This window comes from Aspergillus glaucus (genome assembly GCF_001890805.1).
Source record: "Aspergillus glaucus CBS 516.65 unplaced genomic scaffold ASPGLscaffold_2, whole genome shotgun sequence".
NCBI lineage: Eukaryota > Fungi > Ascomycota > Eurotiomycetes > Eurotiales > Aspergillaceae > Aspergillus > Aspergillus glaucus.
Window position 1 is genome coordinate 1,083,056 of NW_019170454.1, and position 15,265 is coordinate 1,098,320.

General features: G+C 49.5%; 5 protein-coding genes across 5 annotated transcripts; 3 read left to right on the plus strand and 2 right to left on the minus strand.

Annotated features, from left to right (window-relative positions):
- Positions 1 to 1,321: 1,321 nt before the first annotated feature.
- Positions 1,322 to 3,030, plus strand: ASPGLDRAFT_163221 (uncharacterized protein; the record flags this gene model as incomplete). The annotated part of the gene is made up of 1 exon (XM_022542535.1): positions 1,322 to 3,030. The coding sequence occupies one exon, from the start codon at positions 1,322 to 1,324 to the stop codon at positions 2,975 to 2,977; it is 1,656 nt and encodes a 551-aa protein (XP_022405329.1). The 3' UTR covers positions 2,978 to 3,030.
- A 1,272-nt stretch (positions 3,031 to 4,302) lies between these two features.
- ASPGLDRAFT_1499844 (uncharacterized protein) lies at positions 4,303 to 5,188 on the minus strand. Its single transcript, XM_022542090.1, has one exon. The coding sequence runs from the start codon at positions 5,179 to 5,181 to the stop codon at positions 4,729 to 4,731; it is 453 nt and encodes a 150-aa protein (XP_022405330.1). The 5' UTR covers positions 5,182 to 5,188; the 3' UTR covers positions 4,303 to 4,728.
- A 902-nt stretch (positions 5,189 to 6,090) lies between these two features.
- On the plus strand, positions 6,091 to 6,625 carry ASPGLDRAFT_117492 (MGMT family protein; the record flags this gene model as incomplete). The annotated part of the gene is made up of 3 exons (XM_022539873.1): positions 6,091 to 6,205; positions 6,290 to 6,416; positions 6,478 to 6,625. The coding sequence occupies 3 exons, from the start codon at positions 6,091 to 6,093 to the stop codon at positions 6,623 to 6,625; spliced, it is 390 nt and encodes a 129-aa protein (XP_022405331.1).
- Positions 6,626 to 7,047: 422 nt separating this feature from the next.
- On the minus strand, positions 7,048 to 9,007 carry ASPGLDRAFT_31778 (serine/threonine-protein kinase; the record flags this gene model as incomplete). Its single annotated transcript, XM_022544098.1, has 5 exons — positions 7,048 to 7,485; positions 7,535 to 7,772; positions 7,834 to 7,906; positions 7,960 to 8,759; positions 8,832 to 9,007. The coding sequence occupies 5 exons, from the start codon at positions 9,005 to 9,007 to the stop codon at positions 7,048 to 7,050; spliced, it is 1,725 nt and encodes a 574-aa protein (XP_022405332.1).
- A 766-nt stretch (positions 9,008 to 9,773) lies between these two features.
- ASPGLDRAFT_42233 (uncharacterized protein) lies at positions 9,774 to 11,414 on the plus strand. Its single transcript, XM_022545568.1, has one exon. The coding sequence runs from the start codon at positions 10,021 to 10,023 to the stop codon at positions 11,155 to 11,157; it is 1,137 nt and encodes a 378-aa protein (XP_022405333.1). The 5' UTR covers positions 9,774 to 10,020; the 3' UTR covers positions 11,158 to 11,414.
- Positions 11,415 to 15,265: the final 3,851 nt, after the last annotated feature.

The following is a 15,265-nucleotide window of genomic DNA, read 5'->3' on the forward strand; positions in this document are numbered from 1 at the left end:
ATATGCCCCAGTGTGTCAATGCCGTAACACCACATTCAAGCCGGCATGGCGTACTTTTTATATAACCCTTTCAAACCAAGGCAAGCCGATGGGTGCTGTGAGGCATGACAAAAGTCATGATGCTCATGGAGGAGGGTCTGATGTGAGAGACTAGAGTCTGCTATTGATAGTCTGATGGTTTGTTCGGCGACTCTGCCTGGTGCTTGTTAACATCGGTATACTTCGCCTCCGCCATAGACAAGCTGGCATGAATCCTGCGGGCCTTGTGCTTCCATTGCTTCATCGTTATCTGGCTAGTCTTTGATTGAAGGGGAATCTGTTGCTCTGCAGTGCGGAATATATTTAGCATGGGGTGATACTTGCGAAGACAGCATAAGTAGCTTAGTTAGATGTCCCTCTGTATAGAGGTGTACTAGGTTACGAAGAGAAGATAGGACTAAAAGCCTGATGTTATGTTCCCAGAAAAGAAAAGGAAACAATAAAGGCGTTCACATATGGAAGGCGGATCAGCACAGCAGAAAGTCCTATCTTATCTTGATTTTTGGCCTGAGTCCACTGGAGAGCAGTTTTACTCTGCTTCAGCTATAACCACGATGTCCAAAACACCAGGCACTCGACCCAACTTACTCTGTTCACTGTCACAACAATTCAATCAACACGATGGTGTTCACTCAAAGCCGAGATTTCAGGACCTTCGCCGACATGATGCACTATAGATATACACAGCCTTCCAATTTCCTCTACTTTAAGGAGTAATTACTCCGTTATATTGCCTCGAATTCTGATGAAGGACCACCCCGAAACGTTGGAGAGTTTGTACAGAGCTTGCACGGTGTCCGACACCGAACCGGGAGGTCGGAGATAACACCCCGGGTTCGATGGGGCTTCGGGGATCAACAGCGATTGGAGATTCGGGACCCATCAACACTAATTATCGGTAATATTTGCTACCATGAGCAATCTTCAAGACGTTTCCATGTGTTCGAGGCGTTGCATTCTGCATCGGGTTATGCATATCCGGGTCAACTTCGGTGGCTCGATCGTCAGGGGTGACGACTTCATACTTCGAGTATACCACAGTCCATGGTCCTAGCGACGGTGATAGAGATTGATGCACTATGTCCATAGAGCTAAGCTATTGTCGTCGTCATCTTCCGGGCTTCATTAACTCCGAGACCGTTGGTTAGTCCATTCTCCAAGGTACTATCCTGGGAGATTATGTACAATCGTGCGCCGCTGGCTGAGTATATATACCGGACGATCGCCACTTGATCCGTCTTTTCATCACGCTCTTTCTAATCCATTCGCCTTCTAAGCCAGCATGGCCTCCCTCGTTACCAAAGGCCTTGTCTCTGCCGTCCTGGGCGCTGCAGTCGCCCAAGCCCAACTCTGGGACCAAGTCATCCAAACCAACTACGGTCCCGTGCAAGGCTTCAAGTACTTCAACGAGTCGACCCTCGAGAAATTCTTTGACGTTGCTGAGTCTAATGTTACCGCGTACTTGGGCGTTCCCTTCGCTGCGGACACTGGTTATCAGAATCGCTGGAAGCCGCCTCAACCCCGCGAGACATGGAACGAAACACTGAAAGCGACCTCGTTTGGCCCTGCGTGTCCTAGTGGCTCCAGCTCGTACATCAGCGAGGACTGTCTCAGTCTGAACCTCTGGACCAATGCCGGCTCTGCGGATGCCAAGCTCCCCGTCATGGTGTGGAACCAGGGCTCCGATGAGCCCAGCGACGACGCTTGGTGGTATGGCGGCGGCATGGCCCTCAAGGACGTTATCCTCATTACCTTCAACCGCCGCGATGATGCATTCGGATACCTCGCGCATCCCGAGTTAAACGAAGAGGGGTATGAGGCTACCGGGCATCGCACCTCTGGCAACTACGGTGTTCTCGACCAGCTCGAAGTCCTCAAATGGGTGCAGAAGAACATTGCCAAGTTCGGTGGTGACCCAGACCGCGTGGTTGTCGCGGGCCAATCTTTTGGTTCCTCCCAGGTATACCACGCAGTCAACTCCCCGCTATTCAAGGGCTACTTCCACGGTGGTATCTCCGAGTCTGGTATCCGATACCCCTATGATCCCCTCCTCGCCGGTCTCGCAACCTCGTACGTCAACATGTCCACGGCCATCTCCCACGGCACCAACTACACAACCTTCCACAACGCCTCGAGCATCGCCGAACTCCGCACCCTCTCCACAGAATCCCTCCTCAACGGCTCGCAGGACCGCGTCAACGGCACCTGGATCGACTATGTAACCGCTCTTTCCGCCATGTACCCCCTAATCTTCAAACCCGTGCTCGACGACTACGTCCTCCCCTCCAAATACATCGACACCCTCCACGACGGCCCCGCCAACGACGTCCCAGTCATCACAGGCAACACGAAGGACGAATCCGGCGCAATGACCACCACCGACTACTCCGTCTCCGAATACAACGAATACTGCTCCCTGAAATACGGCAACCTCTCCTCAACCTACTTCAAACTCTACCCATCCAATGGCACAAACGCCACAGCTGATAGATCCTGGAACGCAGCCGCCCGCGACGCCTCCCTCGTCGGATCCTGGGCCTACGCAACAGAATGGTACAGATCCGCTTCCTCCCCATTCTACACGTACTACTGGACACACGCCCCCCCAGGCCAGTCTCAGGGCGCCTTCCACCAGAGCGAAATCATGTACGCACTGAACGCTCTCTACGCCAACGCCAATGACTACCCCTTCACGGACACGGACTACGAAATCCAGGAGAAGATGAGCGCGTACTGGGCGAACTTTGCGAAGACGTTGGATCCGAATAAGGGTGACTCGTACACAGGGAAGGGGGAGTTGCCGGAGTGGACTCCTAATGATAAGAAGGGGACGAAGGTGGTCATGGAGTTGGGAAATGCGTTTGAGGATGTGAAGATTGCGAAGGACGAGCAGGTGGAGTTTTTGATGGAGTGGTTCCATCAGCAGGTGCCTTATTAGGTTCTCGGAGTCATAGTACAGTGAGGTTGATGATTGAGCATAGCTCAAGTGAGAATTGTATATATAATTATTATACAATAGTACTGCTACATACGTACTTGATTTTCTCGACATATTGAAGGCTTTCCTTTTCCGTTTTGGTGCTCACCCCTCGCTGCTTTTGGCTCACTGAGTAGCCCTGAGCATGCCCAGAGCCCTCCCTGAGCAGCCTGAGCTGATCACTGAGCAGGAGGTGAGCCCATGGATGAGCAACCTGAGTAAGGCAGCCTCAATAAAATGCACCACGCTAGGATTTCAACCCATGTCTGCTTTATCTCGTATTGCTTCTCACCACTAATCCTTCTTCCCCCCTGGTCATTGCGCTGGAATCATTAATATGATGGTCAACTGTGGCCATTTCTTTGTCTCTTGTGAAAATATCTAGATTGAGCTCTGGTGAAGTTCCAGTCTGCTCCTGGGATCGATCTGAGTTTAAGGAGCATGCTCAAAGCTCCCAGGAACATAACCGGCTATCCTGTGAGCTAGGATGAGATCCATGGGAGAGTGGAAGCTCCCATGACCAACCCTCATATCAGGATTTTAGTTTCGGAACCATGGAGGTGTAGATACTATCTTTATCATCTCTAATTCTAATTCCTAAGGGTTTAGTGTATTGGAATTGACTGGATAAGCACCTTGCCAATAGTGTCTATAAAGGACCTTTCAGGTTCCAGATACAAATCTACCTTCTCATCCATCAACTCATCTCTGACTCTAAGAGTATTGCCCTTGTTTGACTTTGGTCTTTGTCTGAAATTTTGACGTGCAACTCTTGCTAATGCTCTGATTATACCCGGTATTGTTTGCCGGCATTGGAGTTTACATTCTTTTTCCTTTTGTCTGTCATGAAGCTCTCCCCTGTCTTGTCCTTGCTCATATACTTCAACCCTGTTCATATTTTGCCCAGCTCTCCCCACCTATTTACCACCGATGGTTTGTTTCCCTTCCCACTGATCAAATGCCCATCCCAACTCAGATGGGATTCTTTGGACCATCTGGCAGCCACCCCCCGATCTGAGCCGTGTGATACACTCAGCCCGATATGATTTCTAGCTGGATTGAATGAGCGGTGGACAAAATTCCTGACAGGACGCGTTCAATTTGCAGGGGGTTATGTGACGGCTCGACACTGCGTCAACGACTCAACGCTGCATCAACAACTGACACAGACAAATGACATCATCACGCCAGATAGGACATTAGGGATGTCAATCAAACGCCTATAAAATCCCTTCTTCCTCTAGATAGATTTTCTTTTCTCTTTTCCACCCAGATTCGATATTCTCGTTGATGGCTACACTAGTTTAGAATATCTACTAGTCCGAGTCCGTGACAGAAAGGGAGGATGTCATACTGGCCGTCAATCGAGCAGTGGCAAGAGGAGGCCTCCCAGCATTTACCCGGGTGGTGAATGCAGGGTATACCAATACTGGAGCAATTACGATTCTCCTGGACAAAGGCACTCTGGACTCTATGTTACTACCCAGCTATAAAGACCTATTGGTCACCGCAGCTCGGCAGGTAGATCCAGCAGTGATATCAGTCGAGCTACCTGAGCAATGGTACCGTGTCAAGGTCCATGGGGTCCCAATCAGACGTTATCTCAGCTGTGGTTTGGATCTGGCTCGCGAAGAGATTGAACTGGGAACTGAATACCAGCTGAAAAGAAATCCAACATGGCTCTGGAGCTCAAAGGAGCTGCAGAGCAGCAATTAAAAGGGCTCAACTATTGTCATTACAGTTGGCTCACTAGAGGAGTCCCGGAGGCTTCTTATCAATGGTATTCGCTTTGGAGGATCCCAGTACAGGACAGAGCAGTACTGGGAAACAGGAGTGAACACAGTCTGCCCCAGGTGTTGCCAGCTGGGCCACTGCAGCTTCAAGGCCTGCGGTGACCACCTGCCATGTTGCTTTATATGCATGGGCCCCCATGAAGGCACTGAGCATGTCTGCCGGGTAGTAGACTGCCCAGTCAAACCAGGAACTGCCTGCAAACACACTCCCGCTAAATGTGGCACCTGTGGAGGCCCACACCCAGCAACTGTAGGGAACTGCCCTGCTAAACAGGCAGCAAGGAAGGAACTGAGGAAGAGAACTACAGAGTCTAAGAATATATCTCTGCCGGCTGAGAGTCCCCAGCGAACAACCAGCCCGGAACCCGCCATTCCAAGCTCATTGTGGTTCACCGTGGTTAATCGGGACCAGTACAGATCACGGCCACAGAGCAGCCCAGCTCCTAACAGCCCCCAGACCCAGCGGAATCTAGGGTCTGGCCTGGCAATCTGTCAAGAGGAGGACACTGAGATGAGGGGCACTAACACTCCAGGGCAGTTAAGGGCCCACTAATGTGACTACTTGTCACGGGCTCGAACTAGTAGATACTAACGAAATGATATTCCGATCTAACTAGTGTAGCCATCGACGAGAATATCGAATCTGGGAGAAAAAAGAGAAGAGGAAATCTATCTAGAGGGAGAAGGGGTTTTATAGGCGTCTGCCTGACATCACTAATGCCTTGTCGGGCGTGTTGGTGTCGTTTGTCTGTGTCAGTTGTTGACGCAGCGTTGAGCCGTTGATGCAGCGTCGAGCCGTCACACTACTCCAACATACCTGCCGCAAGACTTATGCAGTCACTATTGCAGCTCTGGAAGCAGGGCTAGAGCTAGGAGTGGGACTAGCGTGCCTACAGGAACCATATATTGATATGGAGCTCCGACATGGAATGCTTGTACGGAGTAGGATGAGAAGATGGGGAAGTGAGAAACGTCAGCCTGAGTAGTTGGAGCAGCGGCAGTGAATATATAGTAGAAAGATGGATGGATGTCTGTCAGGTTTAGTATTCACTAGACTATAGCTTACTACCTAAGACAGCACTTGAATTGATGTCTAATTAGGGTTGCCGGTCTAGAACACCACTACCAGGATAAACCCGAAACATATCCACCGCAACCCCACGGGGACCACCCGTCAACATCCCCCCAAAGTCCCATCTCAACACCCATGCATATACACCCCCCCACAATAACAACCACTGCCTGCACATATCCCATAACAAATACCCAATATCAATACAAATGCCCCGTTCCGAAGAAGCCGAATGGTGGATCAACGCCGTCCACGAAACCGTCCAACTCATCCCCGCCGGCACGGTAACAACCTACGGCCATGTAGCGTTGTTTCTAGGTGAACGTACGTCCCTCTCCCTTCACTTCATTTCCCTTTACTTGTATGTTTTATCAGATCAATAAAATAACTGGGGTGCGCTGAGGATAGCAAAACGAGCACGCCAGGTCGGAATCGCATTGAAACATCTTCCCGCGGAGGAATCCGGGGAATACTTTCATGCGGGGAATGTGCCGTGGCAGAGGGTTATTAATTCGAAGGGGATGATTTCGCATCGGTATCTTTCCCTTATGTATCTTCACTAGTAGATAAACGAAAGCTAATAATGCATCATGTAGTGAACCCGGAGGCGCAGAGCGACAAGCAGACGTCCTTCGCGGTGAAGGCGTGGAGGTTGATACGGACGCGATGGGCGAGTTCTACGTGGATCTAGCCCGGTATGGCTGGTTTCCTGATCCGGAGGCTGAAAGTGAGGAAGAATCATAGCTCAAGCTCGTATAACACGCATCGTTCATTCCATTCGTAAGACCAAAACGTCTGTATTCCACTGCCCAGGAACAAGTACTCCTCACCAGATCCCACTGGTAGTGACTCCGTAAAACAAAAATCGATCAAACAGATAACTAACTCGCAAGAAATAGATAAAGAGAAAAATGGCAACGCGGTGTAAGATGGTCTGCGAGACGGCTGCGTCTAACAGTGGAGGGTTCATAACCAATCTCCAAGATAGTTCGGATAATCGAGGTCTATGAGATCAAAGGGGAGGCGTATCAAAGGAAACAACCCAGGTAAAACGCCAAAAGATAATAAGAACATAAATCCACAAAAGCCGGCCGGAGATCAAGAGCGTTGGAAAGATTTCGATTCATCGCAAGCTCGCTCAGAATAATCGCGTAATAGTCAAAAAATCACCTCCGCTTCACTTCACTCGCCCATCCTTCAATCCCCTCGCCCCTGCTTCCTGGGCGAACATCAAGCGCGATCCCGTCCATTCCCGATGTCTTGTTCATCCATTCGTGTGATGACATCCCACCAGCATTGGCGCGCTGCTCTGGAGGCAGCTCCAACATAGGGAGCAGGAAGTCGCTCATCCGCATACTCTCATCGCCCGAGAATTGATACTTTTCGCGCAACACATCCGGCAATGCCCAGTGGCGGAGTCGGTGGATATTTCTCAACTCGCCCTTGCGGTTGAAGATCTCTTGCGACCACTTTCCGGAGAGACACAGGGACTTGGGGAATGACCCCAGGAGTTCAATAATCTGAGCTATGTGGTCGTCATCTTTGCCGTACTTGGTACCGGATTGAGGGTCGAATAGATAGTCTCCGGTGATAAGTTCGAAGACCTGTTTTCGTTAATATAATGTGGCTTCAAACTAGGTCGAAGTCACTCACCATGCAAGCCATACTCCAAACGTCTGTACTCGCACCCCACTTGGAACCCAAGATGACTTCTGGCGAGCGGTATTGCCGAGTTTGAATGTCGTTGGTAAAGTGATGCCCGACCCAGCACGCGTTGCCCAGATCGGCAATCTTCACCGAGATAATCATCTCACTGTCGGGTTCTTTATTCGAGCTCTTGGAGGGCGTCTTTTCTAGCGAAATTCCGGATACCTCTCTTTCCAACAAATCTCTGTTTAGGCATCTGGTCAGTCGTACTACCCGGGGGACTAAAGCAAAAGTTTTTCACATACGTGGTTTTCTCTCTTTGCTTTTGTTTTTCATCTTCATTAATTGGCGCATCCTTTGTAGGCTCTGCTGATGGTTCTATAACGCGTTAACAGGCCATGCAGAAAATAGGCGTAAGAGAAGTAACTTACCAGGCGACTCTTCGATCATCGCGCTGAGGCTACTTTGGGAATGCTGCGAGCTGTGCTTAAAGTCGGAAAAGTTGGCGTTGAGTGGGCTGGGCAGCGGTTGGCTCCCCGTGATAAGAGTGCGGCGTCGCCGTCGGCCGTTGCGGTTGTCTTCCTTTTCCTTTTGTTCCTTCTTGGCTTCTTCCTTGACATAAGTTTGGACGATCTCCTCAACATCGCCGATCTCGATCAAGACGTTCTCCGGCTTCAAGTCGGTATGAATAATGCCACATTCCCGGTGCATGTAATCCAGACCTAAAAGTACTTGTTTTGTGATTTGCTTAACCAGTGGCATGGGGATGCCACGGTGGTTCCAGCGCTTAATCAAACCCAGCAGGTTTTCACCCAATACCTCGAAGACCATGCAGACGTGGGTGCCATTGGGACCCTTGTGTTCAAACGAGTCGAGCAAACTCACGACATGTTTCCGACCGGGGTGAGAGGGATTGGCTTTGACGATGCGGCTGAGCAGTTTAATTTCATCGACGGCGGTTTCGGTGTAATGGGCGGCGGAGCGAACGACTTTAAGGGCGACATGCTTGCCGGAAATATTATCGCGCGACAGCCAAACGGTTGAGAAATGACCCCAGCCCAACTTGCGTATAATCACGTAGCGACCATTGTTGTATGTTTCTCCGACACTGACGGGGTGGTAACCACCCTTTACGTAGTCTTCGGAATCCTCTTCTTCGGCGGTAGTCTCGACTTCTTCTTCTTCGGATGATGATGAGGATGAGCGCGATGCGGAATCTGCCAAGGCGGCTCTGTAGTCGGGTCAGAAAATGCACATCAATGATGAATGCGGGAGGGAAAAAAAAAAAAAAAAAAAAACATACTCAGCCGAGGTGGGCTGGTCGACGGCCGGGGAATTGGGATCATTGGTAACGATGGGTTTCAAATCGGTTCCCTTTCTGCGCTTCTTTCCTCCATTGCCATTGGCCGCAGAAGCTGCGACACTGGCCATTTGTTTTCCTTTGTTGAGGACGGCTTTTGTGATGTCAACACCATCCATTGTTTCGGTGGTGGGAGGGGGGGGGGGTCAGGTAGAGGGAGGAGGGTCGAGTCGAGGGAGAGGAATAGGGGGGATACGGAGGGGAAAAATATAGGCAAGAGAATGAGGATAATCAGAAGTCGATATTGTGATGAGAATAAAAGAAATAATACAGAGAAGAGGAGAGGAAAGGAAGAGAAAAGTTGACGTTGATGGGGCGAGAAAGATGGAAGAAAGCGAAGAGTCCAGACGGTGTGGGCGGAGAAGCGAATCTGGAGGGGTTGGTTGGTCGGTGACCGCACAGCATAGAATAGAGTATGAAGAGAGTATAATAATATGCAGAGGATATGGGAAGAGAAGAAGAGGCTATGAGTGAGGTATAATAAGAATGAATATACAAGTACTCCTCGTGAATCCGAAGACTGAGAACAGACCAGCAGTGGTTGATATGACGCAACGGGTTGTATGAAATCAATACTTAATACAATAAGCCGAGATTCGAATACAATAGAATAGAGAAACAGAGAATACAAAATGAATAGAATAAAAATAGCTACAGAGTATGAGAGAAGAGAGTATATAAATGTCCAGATGTCTGAATTAGGAAATCAGGAATGTCCGAAAGCAGCGTGGCGAGTATACGACAGGGTACCATGCACTGTACGGAGTACACACATAGAAAACGGCATATAATTTAGAAAAATATAGCAGCGAAAAGTCATCTATAAACCAATCCCTACGTGCAGTTCTGTATAATATGGTTCTTATATACATGCCAGTTGGCACTCGCCTCGATATAATAAATCGTCAAATCTCCGTCAAATCTCCCACTGCGTCTTTTTCTTCACTCAAACAGTTCTCTGCATAATCCTTCACTGTATTGACCATTCAACCTGTTCCCTGTCCAGATGGGGTCAATTCTTTGTCACTGACCTCTTTTCACGTGCTTTTCTTTTCTCCTCTTCCCTGCGCCCCTCTTTTTCTTCAACTTCGATCTCACTTCACCTCCCCTCCTCTCATATTCAAACAACAAAATGTCCTCTCCGTTCCATCGTCGACCTCTTCCGGACTATTTCTTCGCCTCTCCTCTCACTGCTCTCCTTTATCCCGTTCACCAGGCACTCCTGCGTCTGCGAGGGCCTCCCCGCCTACCACCTCCTGATGTCCGGCCTATTCGCGTCGTGTGCATCTCCGACACCCATTCCCAACAATACCCCGACGTCCCTGACGGCGACCTGCTTATCCACGCGGGGGATCTATGTAACGATGGCAGTATCAGAGAGATTCAAGAGGCGGTAGATTGGCTACAACAACTCCCTCATCCCCAAAAGGTTGTCGTGTGCGGGAACCACGACAGCTACTTTGACGTTCGATCCCGCCGGGACGAGGATCGTGATCATCCGTCCTCATCGTCATTTGCAGCAGTTTCAGCGTCGACAGCATCTCTACACTCTCTGGAAGACCTTGACAGCCATCGAATCGATTGGGGGGATATTCACTACCTCCAGCACACCTCCGTGACCCTCTCATTCCCACCCCAGCCATCATCGCCCAATAGCGCCATCTCTCTATCATCCACTAGCACCACCTCTACGTCTAATAATTCCATTCGCACCCTAACACTCTACGGCGCCCCTCAAATCCCCGCTATCGTCCCTTTCGGGCCAGAGCACGCCTTCGCATACTCTCCCCACCACGACGCCTGGTCCGGCACCGTACCACCCGAAACAGACATTCTCATCACCCACACCCCGCCGCAGGGCCACCTCGATCTCTCACCCGTCTACTCCGCCGGCTGTCCATACCTCCTCTCTGAAGCCTGGCGCGTCCGCCCCTCCCTGCACGTCTTTGGTCACCTACACGAGGCCTATGGCAACGAACCCGTCTACTGGGACGAAGCACAACAGGCATGGGAGCGGCTCTGCGCTACAAGACGGGTGCGTGCCCGTGACGGCCGGCTCGTCTCCATCTTCTGCGGTCTGCTTCGTGATCTCCTCGATCCAACGGCGTGGGTCGATGCTGCTCGGGTCGTTGCGTACGGCGTCCTGGGCATCGTCTGGGCCAAGGTGTGGGGTGGAGAGAACCGAGGGTGTGGGTGGTTTGTGAACGCGGCTTGTATGTATCGCAACTCGGGGAGACTGGGGAACCGCCCATTTGTGGTGGACTTATAGGCGTCCCTATCCCTGCAGCTGCCTCGTTTCTGCCCGGTTTTCCATCGCATGCCCATGACTGTAGGATGTAGATGCCCGTACATTGACTGAATGAAGTTCCGAACGCGCCTGTATTGTAATCACTAGTTTGTATATAATGGGCTATGTGTCTCAAAATTACATTCTCCTACTGTGGAAGTCGTCTTTATTGGTCTTTTAGCCAGATATCTGTGAATACCCTGTATGAAATCGTATGGCCTCTTTATTTCTATGTTCTCTATTCACTGCCATCAGTACAAAAAAAAAAAAAAAAAAAAAAAAAAAAAAAACTCACATGAAAGCAAAGCTCCCATGTAGCTTTCTTACCTACAACTTCTCCCTACTCAAACCAACTCCCATCCATCATCTTCTACAAGCAACCCAGCTCTGTACCAGGACTCACTGTTCCCGCCTTGACAATCTTTATACATCATGAAGGATCAATCCCCTGAAAGCCTGGAATGAAACCCAGATCAGCACAATGTGGCACAATGCTGTCTACAGACCACTTCCCGATGTCCTCAGCATAGTAACGACACTGGTATCGTGGCATGCCCAATGATCCCTCCTCGCCACGATGCTGATTATAAATATGGTATACTATCATACCTCTCGTCGACGCGTCACGATGTGAGCCAGAGATGAAAATATAGTATATACTGCATATATAATGTTGGGAATGACAACCCCTTGGGACCCGGTGAGCTACTTACTGAGTAGCCGTGCTAATGTTAGCGTCTCAAAAAAAAAAAAAAAAAAAAGACACACGATGAATACCCACGCTCCAACCTCCACTACTCAATGCGTCGTTGAAGGCGCATATCACCGTCAGTCCCTAGATCAGAGATAGTCACCGACTATCCAGTGTAGTGAGAAGAACCTCTGGCATAGTGGCCGCGCACTTCATCTCATTCACGGAGGGTAACACAGAGAACAACTCCGCATTGCTTGGGACATACTTCGAATATTTTGGACAGAGAGCGAGCGGGTTTACAAGCGAACACGCGCAGTATCTGGCTGCAGTGCCTGGGCATTTTTCGTCGGGTGGATGAAACACACCTGCCTGAATTATACATCGAAGATCACGAATGGCTAACAGCTGTCTGTGCGTTGCCGGGTTGGTGCTTGGCCGGCTTTCAACACGGCGTAAGCAGACACAACCATGTCCACGCAACACTTTGGGGTCGAGCCATGATCAAACCCTATCTACTAGGGGATGGTTCGGTTGACAGTCCCCAAGGATGTTGGCACATTTGCCAGAGATAGGTAGAGGAAACTGCTACCGACAGCCGGAGGGAATGCGTCACTATTGAAGAATAATGGAAACCCGGGAACTATGGTCTTTACTACCGCAACAGACGATTCGCCCTGCTTGGTCTTACTTGGTGTTGCCGGGTCTTGTACGTCGCGTTTCTATATGATGAACCTCGGTTGTGACGGACGTCCCGGTGTTAACAACAGGGAATACTTTATCCATCTCGCACCTCAGGATGAGGACTGACGATAGGACAAAATCAAGTTTGGATACAGATGACAGTCTCGCACGTCCGCGTGGGCTCCTATCCCTGCGACCTTTTCGTGATGTTTCATACTAAATGTGGATGTGGCGGAATTTCGCAAAGAGAATGTCGCTTTGTGGTTGTTTCCCGGTAATCCTTGTATTGAGATAGGGTTACCCCATATTATGCTTCAACCATGACAGGATGCCACCTGGTGGTTCGAGAATGCTATGATGTGTCAGTTTGCTGACCATCCCGTGATGGAAATCAAGACGTGGTCGAGAATGTTAAGTCTCGTGGAATCAGTGACTAGTATACCTACTTTTACGGGTCGTTTCTAACATAGGCCTAAACCAGGGTTTATTCCCGTTGAAATGCAGCAGCGTCTGAGTTACCGGTCTCTCTGCATTGAGCATAGCTGTCTTATACATCGAGGGTCCTGCTCATCTATTGCAAGATTCCCACCCATCGAGCAAATTGCTTTTCCTTGCTAGGTATAGCACAGCTATACCGACCAGCTTACACTATTGGAACAACCGAGTGGTCGGGTACCTTTAGAAAAAGCAAAAGAATCGACATCCCAATTCGACGAGACGGCCGTCAACAGACTAGGACGACGACACTAGGGCTGTATATCTCCATACGCGATTTAGTCCCAGGCACATGCATCATGCCCGCGCCCTAGAAAACAAAGCTTTCTGGCTTTGTGACCGAATCATTTCCATGCTACACTGGTCTTCGGTTCCAGCCTCGGCTAGAGAGAATAGTATCCGCAGAGTTATTGGTTTTACAAGGCCCAAACAAGGTCTCGAATGAATTGGCCGACGTTCGTATGGGGGGTCGGCCTTTCTGTGTCTTCTTGTGTTTGCACGGATACAGACGGGTGGTTTCAGAAGAGCCATGAATGCGTTGATAAACGATTTCCCTGATTTTCAACACGGAGATCATCTTCGGGTCTACTCACATATAAAAATACTCCTTCGTCCTTAAAGCTGCTCTTAGGGATACGAGTTTAGACGCTTTACCAAGGGTTGCGGCGCTTCTTAGAGTGTGAGGGGGCCGTCTAATTCCAACCGAATGTATGGAAAGCGGCACACGACTCTATAATAGCTATGATTTTGTCTGCAATTACCCGAACGCCACATTATTGGTAATAGAAGCTATCTTCTATTTGCAGAATAATGGTGAGTGGTGTTCTTTTGATTCAACCATTAAGTGTTTCGTTCTGATCTGGCCTTAGCTGATCATACGTCTAGTTTTGAGTGAACTGAGTGCCAATGTAGTGCTGCATGCGAAACTCTGCCCGGTTGTTAAGAGATTCAAAATGGCAATGAACAAGTCACATCAACAGCCGCCGAGGAGCTTTTCCATTGTGGAACGTGCCAAAGCACACCTCCGTGGCCTTGGTCTGAGATGAAGTTGAGAACGAGAGCGTGCAATCCGATATATCTTTTGGACGCATTTTATGGCGCCCGCCTCTGTTACGAGCAACGGAACAATCGAGCGATATTTGCAAGAAAAGATTCCACAAGCCGGTGACTTGCGAATAGCCATGATTGTGTGTATGGCTATCTTTACGTTTAACGAAGGAATACACATGAGCTTCCGGACGCAACATAGAGGATGGCAGAATATAACTCGATCACACTAATTCAACCATTCGGAGACGGAATATATTCGTTCAAACACGGGAGCAAAAAACCAAGTATACCTACCATACAAGCGCTTATACACAGCCAACATCCCAGTTAGCGTCCGAGTCAGCATCAGAACAGCGACGAATGCTCAACTTGATACGTATCGAAAAATCTCACGAAGCACTGCTGGTGCGTGATATTCGGTTAAAGAAGCCCCGAAACCGGGCCCAATTCACCCTAAACGATATGGGCAGGGAGCGCTCTTATCCAACCTCCTCTTCTCAGTTTCGGTGCTTGCTTTTATCTCGGAATCTTTCCGGTACTTGACACGATCACACCATATCCACTAGGGAGTGTTTTGACTCATCAGCCCAATAATTCTTTCCAATACAGAATGAGGGACTCTCCCTCAAATCTGGGAAAAGAGACCGTTTCACGGTAACGAGGTCGTGCGGACGAAAATACCTGGATAAAGTAGAAATGGCTCCCAGCCTATTCCACATTATGTCCCTAATTCTCCATGTGTCAAACAATTCATTGCCAGAGAGCGTTCCTAGAGCCTAAACCATTCTGACCCTCCTGTCATTCCAGGTTATACTCCCACAAGCTCCTGGATGCCCAGTGATGCTGTTTGATTGTGAGGGTCATACCATTGTGACTTCTCGCAGTTGTTTTACGATACGTGCACAGTGGACAGGTGAACCATTATCTTGATGGAGTAAGATGTCCCTGACTACTGCATGAGTGTAAAGGCTAACCAGTATGATCATCCAGCATATCGTCAACCTCTATGCTCCCAGCCCCCGCTACCAATCCCAGCGCAGACAACGAAGACTAAGGATACTGCATAATTTGGGTGCTTTATGTGCAGCCGGTGGTATCCAGCTGGAGTCATCCAGCATCCACAATGATCCCCATGAGGGTGCCACTACTATCACACCACCGGCGCGGAAC

Bases quoted from the DNA above. Each gene is read 5' to 3' on its own strand.
- ASPGLDRAFT_1499844 (XM_022542090.1), bottom strand. From the start codon at position 5,181: ATGGCGGGTTCCGGGCTGGTTGTTCGCTGGGGACTCTCAGCCGGCAGA.
- ASPGLDRAFT_42233 (XM_022545568.1), top strand. From the start codon at position 10,021: ATGTCCTCTCCGTTCCATCGTCGACCTCTTCCGGACTATTTCTTCGCC.